Raw genomic sequence first — 13,958 nt, 5'->3', positions numbered from 1 at the left:
TTTAATTATTTGGAGTCAGAATCTACACCCTTCCAACGTTATTCATTTCATGTTGGTTGTGGCCTCTATGGCATCCTTTCCTCCCCCTAATCCCTTTTATAAAACCATAAGGCCATACACACTACAATGTTTTGGAAAAGCAGCTCATTTTACGTTAAATTTATTTGTGAAATTGACCCTCTATTTTAAATTCCTAATCGTTTTATATTTATTTATTTTTTATGATCATGAGTGTTTATAGGCAATGTTTATATTTCATTTTTAAATAGTTACATGTAAGACGGTACGAAGATGTAAATAATGTATTCTCGTGAAATTATCGGTGTTTTTTATTCCGTTTTCATTTTTCGCCCATTGCAATTATAACTTTTTGTTGCGAAAAGAAAAGTTTGATTCTGGATTCGATTTTAGATCAGAATAAAAATAAAAATGACCCTAGTCTAGAAGAAGTTCTTCAACAATTATTATATTAATACAAAAAATTGGAGGGAAGGGGGTTAGCCTCGTTTTAAAACAATATCCCCCACAAGAACTGTTCTACAATTTATTATTAATCAATATTTATTCAATAATTGCCCTCTTTTCCTAGCTGGCCAAAATGGTCCCTTTTCTGTTGCCCAATTTTTCGGACACCTGAAATTCATTTACGATTTTTACCGAGTGAGTAAATACTTTTCAAAATATTTATTTTCAAGAACGGAGGGACGCCATATTCCTCTTTTAAACTATATGAGTGACAACCTAACACCTCCCATCAGTGTAAATACTTATTTACAAATAGTCATTTTAAAATTTGGTCCCTTTTTTTCCCTATTTATCCATTTTTACCATTTTTACCGTTGCCACTTTTACCCTGCTATTTATTCCCTTGCAATTTTACCGAGCACCAAGAACACATAGCTTCTAAATAACAGAGTAAAATATTAAGCAATATTTATTTTTAAATATCATTGGGGAGATGATTTAGTTCCCATTTAAAACTAGCGTAGCCCACTAAATCCCTCTTCAGGATTGTCTTAAAATCTATTTTGAAAATTAAAATTATGGATATTGTAAATATCATGACCTCTAGAATAAATGTGCTATTGTGATAACTGAAATGATTCAAGATAGTGTAAGATAGAGTATTACCACAGCTTCCAATTTCACACACATTTGATGGTATTGTGCCTAATTTGTGAAAATATGCTATATATTTTACCCAATAAATAATTCAAAGTGTAGTATCTCTTCTGATATTACACTTTATCCTTTATGTCCTCTGCCACTGACAGAAAAATCCTTCTAGACTGAGACAAGTTTCATTGCCGTTTCAATCCAGAGTATCCCTTTTGGAAGAGTTGGATTCCCTATATTAAAAACCGACCTTGTGTCTAACACTATCTTCGGGTAGGGGACGACAAGTAAATAGAATCAAATGTAAACTAACTCACACACCCCAGACAAAATGAGATTCTATATTTTTAAGCGCTTATGCGAACATATTAAAAAAAAAAAAACCCCAAAAAAACAACTAATTTAAAATTTAGAATTACTTGGATATGGAGGCTCATTTTCTGTTAAATTTACCTGTAAAACAGACACTATAAATTCTTAAATTTATTATTTTTTTGCTTCTTCTTCTGATTTTTCAGAATAAGAAAGGAAGAAAAGGGGGCGAAATAAATGAATACACAACAAATAAATGTTACCAAAAACAAGCGAAGCTACATTTTCAACTACCTGGATGATTTTTTCTTTTCTTTTCTTGCACTTTAATTTATTTTAAAATGTTTTTTAACTTAAAATAATGGTAGTGTAAAGCCTATTGAGTTAAAATAAAAATGGTGATATTATTTAAGCCATATTCGAGCCTCGATAATAGCTCAGAAATCAAAGTACTGATAGAAACGCACCCAAGAAATGTCACTATGTTCACCTGATGTTATGTGAGAACAAGAAAAAAGGCCGACATACGACTTTTAACTCTCGATAATGACTCAAAAATTAAAAAATATACTAGTAGAAACCCACCCAATAAATGTTACCAAAGATAAGTTACACTTCTACCTAACAAAAGAATATATTTGACTTTTACAAAAAAAACAAAACAAAAACAATTCGAACTACTGCATCACATTAAAATAAATATTAAACAAAAATAAAATAAAAATATGCTGGTAATTAATTTTCAAATCATGAAACACATTTTGAATATCTTTAAAATAGTTATTTAAAAATACACTTACATTTTATGTTGCCAAATTGTTGAAGCCAAACGGTATCAAAGATGTTAATTACCCCCCAAATACTTTCAGTTGGTGGTCTAGGTTTTTATTGCATTATATATGGGAGTGAGATTGGTGGGCTCTAGATGGCATTGGCGCCACCGTAGGAATCCCTAAGTATAAACATAAATGATACCGGTAGAATCAAAGAAAATCACACGGAAGCATGACATTTCACGAGTTCATTTCAAATTCAATCCAAGGCCAAGCCTTTTCACACCTTTCACTATTCCTTGTCATATTTGCCAATGCCAAGGGAGGGACAAAAACCTAACAGGACAAAATCCAACACTATCATATTCTACTTTTGATTTAATTAGCAATAATGTTTGATATTATTTTTCTTGATAAAATATTTCTTTAAATTTAAACAATTTTTTCAATACTTTCAAAATAAACTGCATTCTTCTAAAGGTTATCTAGCGAATTTTCACAAAGTTTCAAATTTTATTTTGTTTATTTTACACAGATAAAATAAATTTAGATCTTCTTTTAATGTTATCATGATCTATAGAGGTTAGTTTTATTAATAGTTAAAAAGGAATAAATATTTATCAACGATATCAGCAATGAAAAATTAATATAAAATATTAAAAGAATCGGTTTTGGAATCGGAAATTAGGCACACATTTTTCTGATTCCGATACCCCGAAAACAACCGATTTTTCCGATTCCTGATTCCGATTAATCAGTACAACACTAATATATATAAACACACACACATATCTATCTCTCTCTCTCTCTCTCTATATATATATATATATATATATATATATAAAGGCGAATCTGCATAGCTAATTCCGCTGTTATATTTTAATTTGCTTCAGTTTATGTCAATTAATCATGCCTCTGCATTGCATTGCTTTCTATAAATTTCCTTGATACGTTTTATGTTTGGAAGAAGGAATTAATGGTAGAATTGATTATTATTTTTTGTTTTTTTTGTTTTCATGTTATCAAGTTAAAAGCAACCTAAAAACATAACAGGGTAAATTCTTACTCATCTGGTACGATTTTTGAACACAGACATTTTGTAACAAGTGGAATTACTTTAAGTGTCATAATGTAAGTGTCCATTTTATGATGAATGAGACTAATGAATAAAGAAATTATTTGAAACAAAATTTTTTTTTCCTTCATCAAATATTTTAAAGTAAAGCAAAAAATAGATGTGCTTTCTATTGCAAAACTGAAGCAGCAGCATCAATCGTTTGTAATGTTTAAATATTTGTTTGTATGCCATTACCTTCTGTTGAATAGCCATTAATGGAATGCAATTTATGCAAAAAGTTAAAGCAAACTATCTGATGTGACAAGAACAAAGATTATATTTCAAAATTGAATAAGACACCAAAAATAGAATTCTGTTGTCAATTTAAAAGTGGCATTTATTTTATTTAAATGATAAGTGATTATTTTTATTGTAAGCCAGACTATTTTAAAACGATATTGTGACAATATATAAACTAATAATTTATTAAACTATTATATATTTGGCCGCCAAGTTGTAATGGTTATGGTAATTAAGATGAAAATTATTTCGATGATAACCAAAAGCAATAAATCTTATTACACACTTAGAGAAGAGAGGGAGAAGAAAACAGAACAATAAGAAAGAGTTTATAAAATAGACATTTGTATGACTGATCAATAGCTCCCTGTTTGTGTTCTACTGACCTTGCCAAGCTGTTTGTGTGTTGCTATGTGGTAGAGTGTAATAATGCCATCAAGTAATTCTGTGAGTGACTGGTCACTAGGGATCTCACCACATCCAGGATCTACACTACTCTGGTAGCAAGTGCTACTGCTGCTACCTGCAGAAAAAGAAAAAACAACAGGAGAATCAGAAATGCAACAACTTTGTTTCACTGATTAAACACACATTATATATTAAAATATCATATTTAAGTGTATTTTACAACCAAGCAATGCCAGGTGGCCTGCTAGTACAGTAGAACTCCAAGATACGAGATTAAAAATTAGTGACAAACTACAGTACAGTATATAATACACATCGTAATCTGAAAAGAATATCTGTATCTTTTCACTGTATATATACATATATATATATATACATATACATATATATATGTGAAATTATCTGTGTGTGTGTGTAGATTTCCCTACCAAACTACTCTGTCAATTTTCAGTCCACAAGCTTGAGATTTGACATAAAGGGTATTGAGATTTGGGAAAATCTTTTAAATTGGTTTTCGATCAGAAATTTGGCTGTCAAAGGGTCAAAGTCCAATGATTTGATCTTTGAGAACTCTACCAAACTCCTCTGCTAATTTTGGGTCGAAACACTTGAAATTTTAGATGTAGGTTACTTGGACATGATCAAACTTTTTAATTTGATTTGAGCCCAAAACAAATGTTTAAAGGATCAAAATTGGGAGCAAGGTTAAAAAAAGTTTGAGTTCTGCGGTTTCTACCAAATTACTGAGCCAATTTTTGGTGTAAACATTTGAAAGTGTATTCAGACAATAAGGCAAGCTTTTTAATCGGTTTTTGGCTGAAAATTTGGCTGCCAAAGGGTCAAAGTTCAAAAGATTTTAACTTTGTGGTCTCTAGCAAACTATTCAGCCAATTTTGGGTCTAAACATTTGAAATTTTACATAAAGGGTATTCAGACATGCAGCAAGCTTTTTAATCAGTTTTTGGGTGAAAATTTAGCTGCCAAGAGGTCAAAGTTTAAAGAGTTGACCTTTGCAGACTCTATCAAACTCCTTTACCATTTTTGGGGCTAAACACTTGAAATTTTAGATGTAGGTTACCTGGACATGAGTCAAACTTTTTAGCATATATATACATAAGCACATAACGTTATGAACAGTTCATAGGGCCTGAGCAAAGACGGACTAAACTTCTAGTATATAATTAAAGGTGTGTTTGAAGGCTTGCCAATGCAGGAATTATTCAGTCAATGTAAATAAATAAATACAATAGTTTAAATAAATATTTATTTATTTACCTGATTGTAAATTCCTCAAATACTTTCGGATGCAGCATCCATTTCCAAGATCTCCTTTTTACAAACACACATCTCACACACACAACCCTAATAAAAACATAATTGTTAAAATACTAGCAAGTGAAAAGAACCAAGGAAATCTCAGATTGAAAGAATCGATAGTGATAGAAAAATTAAAACTAAAAATGAATAATAAAACAGAAATATTCAATACCCTCCTAATAAAGACACAAGCAGATTAATTCTTTCCTTGGACAGGTTACAGCATTGGTTTAAAAAAAAGTGGAAACGAGCTGTTCCCTAAACTTCTAAAACAACATTTGCATTATAAGACACAAGCAGGTAAATTACCTCCCTCAGATGGAGATGTAGAATTAGTTCCCTTAGATTAGAAAACTTGAACAGAATGACAAAATTACTTCCCTGAGATTAGAAAATTTGTTTACAAAAAAAAAAAAAAATAGATTTCCCCTAAACGACTAATGTAATTTTAAACCTAAAAAGAGCATTCCAAAACAAAATTAAATTTAATGGCCAATTTTAAATTAGACCAGAAATAACAGCATAAAGAATGGACAAATATTTTCTATCTTTTGAAAATGGATATTGCATCTGAAAGTATTTGAGGAATTTAATTATTGAATTTTATTTATTTATTTTTTTATTTATCTATTTATGATGAGTGAATAATTCTTGCATTGACAAGCCTTCAAAACACCTTTTATCTGATAAACAGGGTCCCGATTTCGAATCTCGCTAGATTCAGCCACTCTGATGAGTCGTAGATGATGAAACACGTGTCAGTGGATAATTATATTTAAAAAAAATATATATATACTAACAGGCTTGTCATAAAATACACTTAAATATGATACTTTAATTTATGCAGATTTCATATTTATAATTGAAAAGCAAATACGTTACTGATTATTATATTGTACTCAATATATATCATTTTGCATAATTATTGTGTAGGATGAAAACGTTCTAGGCACACGGACATGTTTGTATATATATATATAGGCTTGAGGTAGTTACCTGTCTAGCCGCACTGATGAGCTGTGAAACAGCGAAACAGTACTGTATGTGGATGACTATAAGGTTCCTTATCTTGAGTTGAGCATATTGAGAAGTGATACACAAATTACTATTAGCGTATAAAGCGATGTAAACAAATTGAGCTTAGGTATTTCAGAAAATGTCAAAACATCGTTAATTCATGACTCACACAGCAGCTGCCGATTAGCGTAACAGTTAGGAGCCTTGACTGTTGTACAGGCAGTCGGGTTTCAATATTGGCTTGAGGCAGTTGCCTGTCTAGCCGCACTGATGAGCTGTGACTATATACTGATGTGGATGACTATATATATATGCAAACCTGTCCATGTGTAAGAATTTTCATCCTCCGCAATAATTATGCAAAATGAAGAAGCTGGATGAAAAGAATCAAGCATAATAGTTAAATGAAAGCAATTGTCTAATAAGAAACCATAAAAAAATGTATAATTAATAAACACTTGTTTGTTTTTACATGTCATATAATGTTTGAGTTTTCGAGTATGACCAAAGAATTGATTGGGTGAAGGGCTAGAGATGGTGAGGAAGTGACATTTGTTGCAATAAATTTCAGCATTTATGCCTTTCAAAGCACATTCAGTATTTCTTGTTTGTATACGTTGCATATTCCTGCTTTAAGCCCTAAATCCCATATTACCATGTCTCTTCTTAATTTTTATCAATTTTAAGTTATATATGAAATAAAATAATTAAAATGTATTTCCTTTTTATGTATGTTCTGTGCAAATACAAGCCAGATCATAATGTAGCCCATTGATTAAAATGAAATAGACAAGTTTGTTTTAACAAATTTGACATTTTTTTTTGGAATGGAAAAAAAAAGTCAACTTAGTCAATCATTGATGTATTATCAAAAATCACAGTGCATTTCTTTGAGAATATTTTGTTGAATGCAGCTTCAACATCACTTCCAGGTGGAAGCTAAATTTGGAGCATGCTTGAACACACTTTTGATCTTGGCAATTAGCTGATCTTTATTGTTGCAGGTTGTAAGGCTAGTTTCTTTCTCAATTACACCCCACACATGGGATTGCAATCAGGTAAAATGGGGGGCCACATGTTTGAACTGAAGTCTTCAGACAGTTAAGGGTTTTCTTGAAGGTGTAACACAAAACTGAGTCCTATGACCACATGTATGACCTCCTCATAGCCATCCTCTCTACCCAGCACTTAAGAGTTCAGATGTTTATATCGACTTGATATGAATATCAAGTCGATATAATCATCTGAACTATGTCTGCATCTTTTTTTTTTTAAGATTTTGGATGTGGTTTGTTTTGTTGGGTTTTACAGCATATCAACCTTGTATATTTGCTGACAACTGATATAAAGAAAAACATCAAATTTATCTCAAGCATTCTGCATTAATCCAAGTACCTTGGATAATTTAGTTAAAAAAATATATATGGTTATGGGGATCTACCTCTAAAACCTTAAGAGGAGTTTATAAACAAAACACAACTTTACACATAGAGATACACATATGTATGTGGGTTCATTTTATCAGACCCCCAACTCTTCGTCTAAGTTTCATTTTTTAGCTCATCACATGAATTAGTTAACCTCTCCTGTAATAAAAATCCTCCAAGATCCCAAGTTGCAATTTTTTGTGTTTGGCCTATCCCAAATTGTATTTATCTTGATAGGATACTACCCATTCTTCAACTCAATCCCCTGTTTTTCTTTTCTCTTTCACTTGAATCTCACTACTATTTAGAGAACGATTAGCTAGTTTTTGGTTCTGAACAAACCCAACAACAGTAGATGGTCAAATATTTAAAAAGGATTGGGAGGGTTTTACTAAGCAAACTTTTTGCCATTTTTTGCTCCCCCTCTACCAATGAATCTTTGTACATAAATATATTTATGAAAAAATAAAACTTCCAACAAATTTTAAGTTATATTAAAGTGAATACTCTCTAGTGTAAATGTAGTGTTGTGGTGACGGAGATAATTCTAGTTAAATGTAGGATAGAGATTGTTATCCCTTTAGACTAAGGATAACAAATGACACCCATTTTTCCTACATTTTGATGGCCTAATTTGTTTTAACTGAAACTTTTTTTTATATTTTCTGCAAATAAATAAATAAATCAAAGTGTAATATCTGTTTTTAACATCCTGATAACATCAATCATTTTACTATTGACAAAATTATTGCGTTTATATGAGAAAATATGACACCACCAATTATACATGTATATTATAGAATATTATTTAAAAACTTTAAAAAATATATATGCAAATTAGAAAAACTTAAAAACTTTTGTGGGTGTTTTTGTAGATTACTATACATATGGTATTACAAAATAACCTGTTTTGATGTTACTAATAGTTAAGATAGGTGAAAAAACTTTTATTTATTCATTTAGGCAAGTGCAAGCATATTTTGATTTATAAATCTCATCATTAGGATCAAATTTATCAGTTGATTTTCCAACATTTCTGTCCACTGCACACATATAAATGAATAAATATGGAAGTTTTTCTTATATTACTGGGAACTCATCAGCCATAGTGATCTCTTTCGTTCTGTCAGGTCAAGGTCATCTGCTGATGCAATGAAGAGTCCTCATACCGAGTAAAATCAGAAGTTTAGTTTATAAATAAATAATAGATACTAATTTTTTTTATTTTTTTGAGTTTGCAAAAAATATCCTTACATGACAAACTTCAAGCATTTAATCTTCATCAGACTAAAACATACAAGTCCCATTATAGAGTCCTTTGGCTGAAAGCCCTAAAGGACAAACCTGCCTGGAGAAGCACAGTGATCAAACTGCTTGGATGGCTTTCATCACACTCAACTGTCCACCCTCCAATATTTTACATCAACTCATGCCCAGAGTCTACTAAAACCTGCCAAAATCTGGCCTTTTGTGGGTAGTTAAGCTTTCCATAGAAGAAATTCACTGAAAATAACATTGAACTGAAGCCTGGACATGGTTTCTCTCACAAAGCTGATCCCAGCAAGACTCTACAATCAAATGAGGCAATTATTTTTTAAACAAAGAGAATATCTCTTGAGTTGTCTTACTATGGTCACGGATATTTTCAGAACTTTTCAGTAGACCAGCAAAACGTGTTGCAGGTCTACTATGAACATGAAAAACACATGTTGCATATCTACAATTCACATGCAAAACATGTGTTGCATATCTACTATTCACATGCAAAACATGTGTTGCATGTCTACTATTCACATGCAAAACATGTGTTGCATGTCTACAATTCACATGCAAAACATGTGTTGCATATCTACTATTCACATGCAAAACATTGTTGCATGTCTACTATTCACATGCCAAACATGTGTTGCATATCTACAATTCACATGCAAAACATGTGTTGCATATCTACTATTCACATGCAAAACATTGTTGCATGTCTACTATTCACATGCAAAACATGTGTTGCATATCTACAATTCACATTCAAAACATGTGTTGCATGGCTACAATTCACATGCAAAACGTGTTGCATGTCTACTATTCACATGCAAAACATGTGTTGCATATCTACAATTCATATGCAAAACACATGTTGCATATCTACTATTCACATGCAAAACATGTGTTGCATGTCTACTATTCACATGCAAAACATGTGTTGCATGTCTACTATTCACATGCAAAACATGTGTTGCATGTCTACTATTCACATGCAAAACATGTGTTGCATGTCTACAATTCACATGCAAAACGTGTTGCATGTCTACAAGACACATGCAAAACATGTGTTGCATGTCTGCAATTCACATGCAGAACACATGTTGCATATCTACTATTCACATGCAAAACACATGTTGCATATCTACAATTCACATGCAAAACACATGTTGCATATCTACAATTCACATGCAAAACACATGTTGCATATCTACAATTCACATGCAAAACGTGTTGCATATCTAAAATTCACATGCAAAACGTGTTGCATATCTACAATTCACATGCAAAACGTGTTGCATGTCTACTATTCACATGCAAAACACGTGTTGCATATCTAAAATTCACATGCAAGACATGTGTTGAATGTCTACAATTCACATGCAAGACACGTGTTGCATGTCTACAATTCACATGCAAAACACGTGTTGCATGTCTACAATTCACATGCAAAACATGTGTTGCATGTCTACAATTAATATGCAAAACGTGTTGCATGTCTACTATTCACATGCAAAACATGTGTTGCATATCTACAATTAATATGCAAATCATGTGTTGCATATCTACTATTCACATGCAAAACATGTGTTGCATATCTACAATTCACATGCAAAACATGTGTTGCATGTCTACAATTCACATGCAAAACAAGTGTTGCATGTCTACAATTCACATGCAAAACATGTGTTGCATATCTACAATCATTATGCAAAACATGTGTTGCATGTCTACTATTCACATGCAAAACACATGTTGCATATTTTCTATTCACATGCAAAACATGTGTTGCATGTCTACTATTCACATGCAAAACAAGTGTTGCATGTCTACAATTCACATGCAAAACATGTGTTGCATGTCTACAATTCACATGCAAAACAAGTGTTGCATGTCTACAATTCACATGCAAAACATGTGTTGCATATCTACAATTAATATGCAAAACATGTGTTGCATGTCTACTATTCACATGCAAAACACATGTTGCATATTTTCTATTCACATGCAAAACATGTGTTGCATGTCTACTATTCACATGCAAAACACATGTTGCAGGTCTACAATTCACATGCAAAACATGTGTTGCATGTCTACTATTCACATGCAAAACGTGTTGCATGTCTACAATTCACATGCAAAACGTGTTGCATGTCTACAAGACACATGCAAAACATGTGTTGCATGTCTGCAATTCACATGCAGAACACATGTTGCATATCTACTATTCACATGCAAAACACATGTTGCATATCTACAATTCACATGCAAAACACATGTTGCATATCTACAATTCACATGCAAAACACATGTTGCATATCTACAATTCACATGCAAAACGTGTTGCATATCTAAAATTCACATGCAAAACACGTGTTGCATATCTACAATTCACATGCAAAACGTGTTGCATGTCTACTATTCACATGCAAAACACGTGTTGCATATCTCCAATTCACATGCAAGACATGTGTTGAATGGCTACAATTCACATGCAAAACACGTGTTGCATGTCTACAATTCACATGCAAAACATGTGTTGCATGTCTACAATTCACATGCAAAACATGTGTTGCATGTCTACAATTCACATGTTAAACATGTGTTGCATGTCTACAATTAATATGCAAAACATGTGTTGCATGTCTACAATTCACATGCAAAACATGTGTTGCATGTCTACAATTCACATGCAAAACATGTGTTGCATGTCTACTATTCACATGCAAAACATGTGTTGCATGTCTACAATTCACATGCAAAACATGTGGTGCATGTCTACAATTAATATGCAAAACATGTGTTGCATGTCTACAATTAATATGCAAAACATGTGTTGCATGTCTACAATTCACATGTAAAACATGTGTTGCATGTCTACTATTCACATGCAAAACATGTGTTGCATGTCTACAATTAATATGCAAAACATGTGTTGCATATCTACTATTCACATGCAAAACATGTGTTGCATGTCTACAATTAATATGCAAAACATGTGTTGCATGTCTACTATTCACATGCAAAACATGTGTTGCATGTCTACAATTAATATGCAAAACATGTGTTGCATATCTACTATTCACATGCAAAACATGTGTTGCATGTCTACAATTAATATGCAAAACGTGTTGCATGTCTACTATTCACATGCAAAACATGTGTTGCATGTCTACTATTCACATGCAAAACATGTGTTGCATATCTACAATTAATATGCAAAACATGTGTTGCATATCTACTATTCACATGCAAAACATGTGTTGCATGTCTACAATTAATATGCAAAACATGTGTTGCATGTCTACAATTCACATGCAAAACATGTGTTGCATATCTAAATTTAATATGCAAAACATGTGTTGCATGTCTACTATTCACATGCAAAACACATGTTGCATATTTTCTATTAACATGCAAAACATGTGTTGCATGTCTACTATTCACATGCAAAACATGTGGTGCATGTCTACAATTAATATGCAAAACATGTGTTGCATATCTACTATTCACATGCAAAACATGTGTTGCATGTCTACAATTCACATGCAAAACATGTGTTGCATGTCTACAATTAATATGCAAAACATGTGTTGCATATCTACTATTCACATGCAAAACATGTGTTGCATGTCTACAATTCACATGCAAAACATGTGTTGCATGTCTACTATTCACATGCAAAACATGTGTTGCATGTCTACAATTAATATGCAAAACATGTGTTGCATGTCTACAATTCACATGCAAAACATGTGTTGCATGTCTACAATTAATATGCAAAACATGTGTTGCATATCTACTATTCACATGCAAAACATGTGTTGCATGTCTACAATTAATATGCAAAACATGTGTTGCATGTCTACAATTCACATGCAAAACATGTGTTGCATGTCTACTATTCACATGCAAAACATGTGTTGCATGTCTACAATTAATATGCAAAACATGTGTTGCATATCTACTATTCACATGCAAAACATGTGTTGCATGTCTACAATTAATATGCAAAACATGTGTTGCATATCTACTATTCACATGCAAAACATGTGTTGCATGTCTACAATTAATATGCAAAACATGTGTTGCATGTCTACAATTCACATGCAAAACATGTGTTGCATGTCTACTATTCACATGCAAAACATGTGTTGCATATCTACAATTAATATGCAAAACATGTGTTGCATATCTACTATTCACATGCAAAACATGTGTTGCATATTTTCTATTCACATGCAAAACATGTGTTGCATGTCTACAATTCACATGCAAAACATGTGTTGCATGTCTACAATTCACATGCAAAACATGTGTTGCATATCTACAATTAATATGCAAAACATGTGTTGCATGTCTACTATTCACATGCAAAACACATGTTGCATATTTTCTATTCACATGCAAAACATGTGTTGCATGTCTACTATTCACATGCAAAACATGTGGTGCATGTCTACAATTAATATGCAAAACATGTGTTGCATATCTACTATTCACACGCAGAAAATGTGTTGCATGTCTACAATTCACATGCAAAACATGTGTTGCATGTCTACTATTCACATGCAAAACATGTGGTGCATGTCTACAATTAATATGCAAAACATGTGTTGCATATCTACTATTCACATGCAAAACATGTGTTGCATGTCTACAATTCACATGCAAAACATGTGTTGCATGTCTACTATTCACATGCAAAACATGTGTTGCATGTCTACAATTAATATGCAAAACATGTGTTGCATGTCTACAATTCACATGCAAAACATGTGTTGCATATCTACAATTCACATGCAAAACATGTGTTGCATATCTACTATTCACATGCAAAACATGTGTTGCATGTCTACAATTAATATGCAAAACATGTGTTGCATGTCTACAATTCACATGCAAAACATGTGTTGCACGTCTACTATTCACATGCAAAACATGTGTTGCATGTCTACAATTAATATGCAA

General features: G+C 32.1%; 1 protein-coding gene across 3 annotated transcripts in view; it reads right to left on the bottom strand.

Annotated features, from left to right (window-relative positions):
- LOC145295982 (E3 ubiquitin-protein ligase RNF123-like) overlaps positions 1-13,958 on the bottom strand; it is a 911,347-nt gene that overhangs the window by 315,701 nt on the left and 581,688 nt on the right. For all 3 annotated transcript variants that reach the window (XM_080141948.1, XM_080141929.1, XM_080141938.1), the window contains one exon: positions 3,945-4,081. In XM_080141948.1, the coding sequence (XP_079998074.1) occupies positions 3,945-4,081 (137 nt within the window). The remainder of the gene's footprint in view (positions 1-3,944; positions 4,082-13,958) is intronic.

Source organism: Euprymna scolopes, chromosome 2 (genome assembly GCF_053919585.1).
Source record: "Euprymna scolopes isolate OS-2025 chromosome 2, ASM5391958v1, whole genome shotgun sequence".
Lineage (NCBI taxonomy): Eukaryota > Metazoa > Mollusca > Cephalopoda > Sepiida > Sepiolidae > Euprymna > Euprymna scolopes.
The sequence above is the reverse complement of the archived record's forward strand: the minus strand, read 5'-3'. Positions and strand labels throughout refer to the sequence as shown.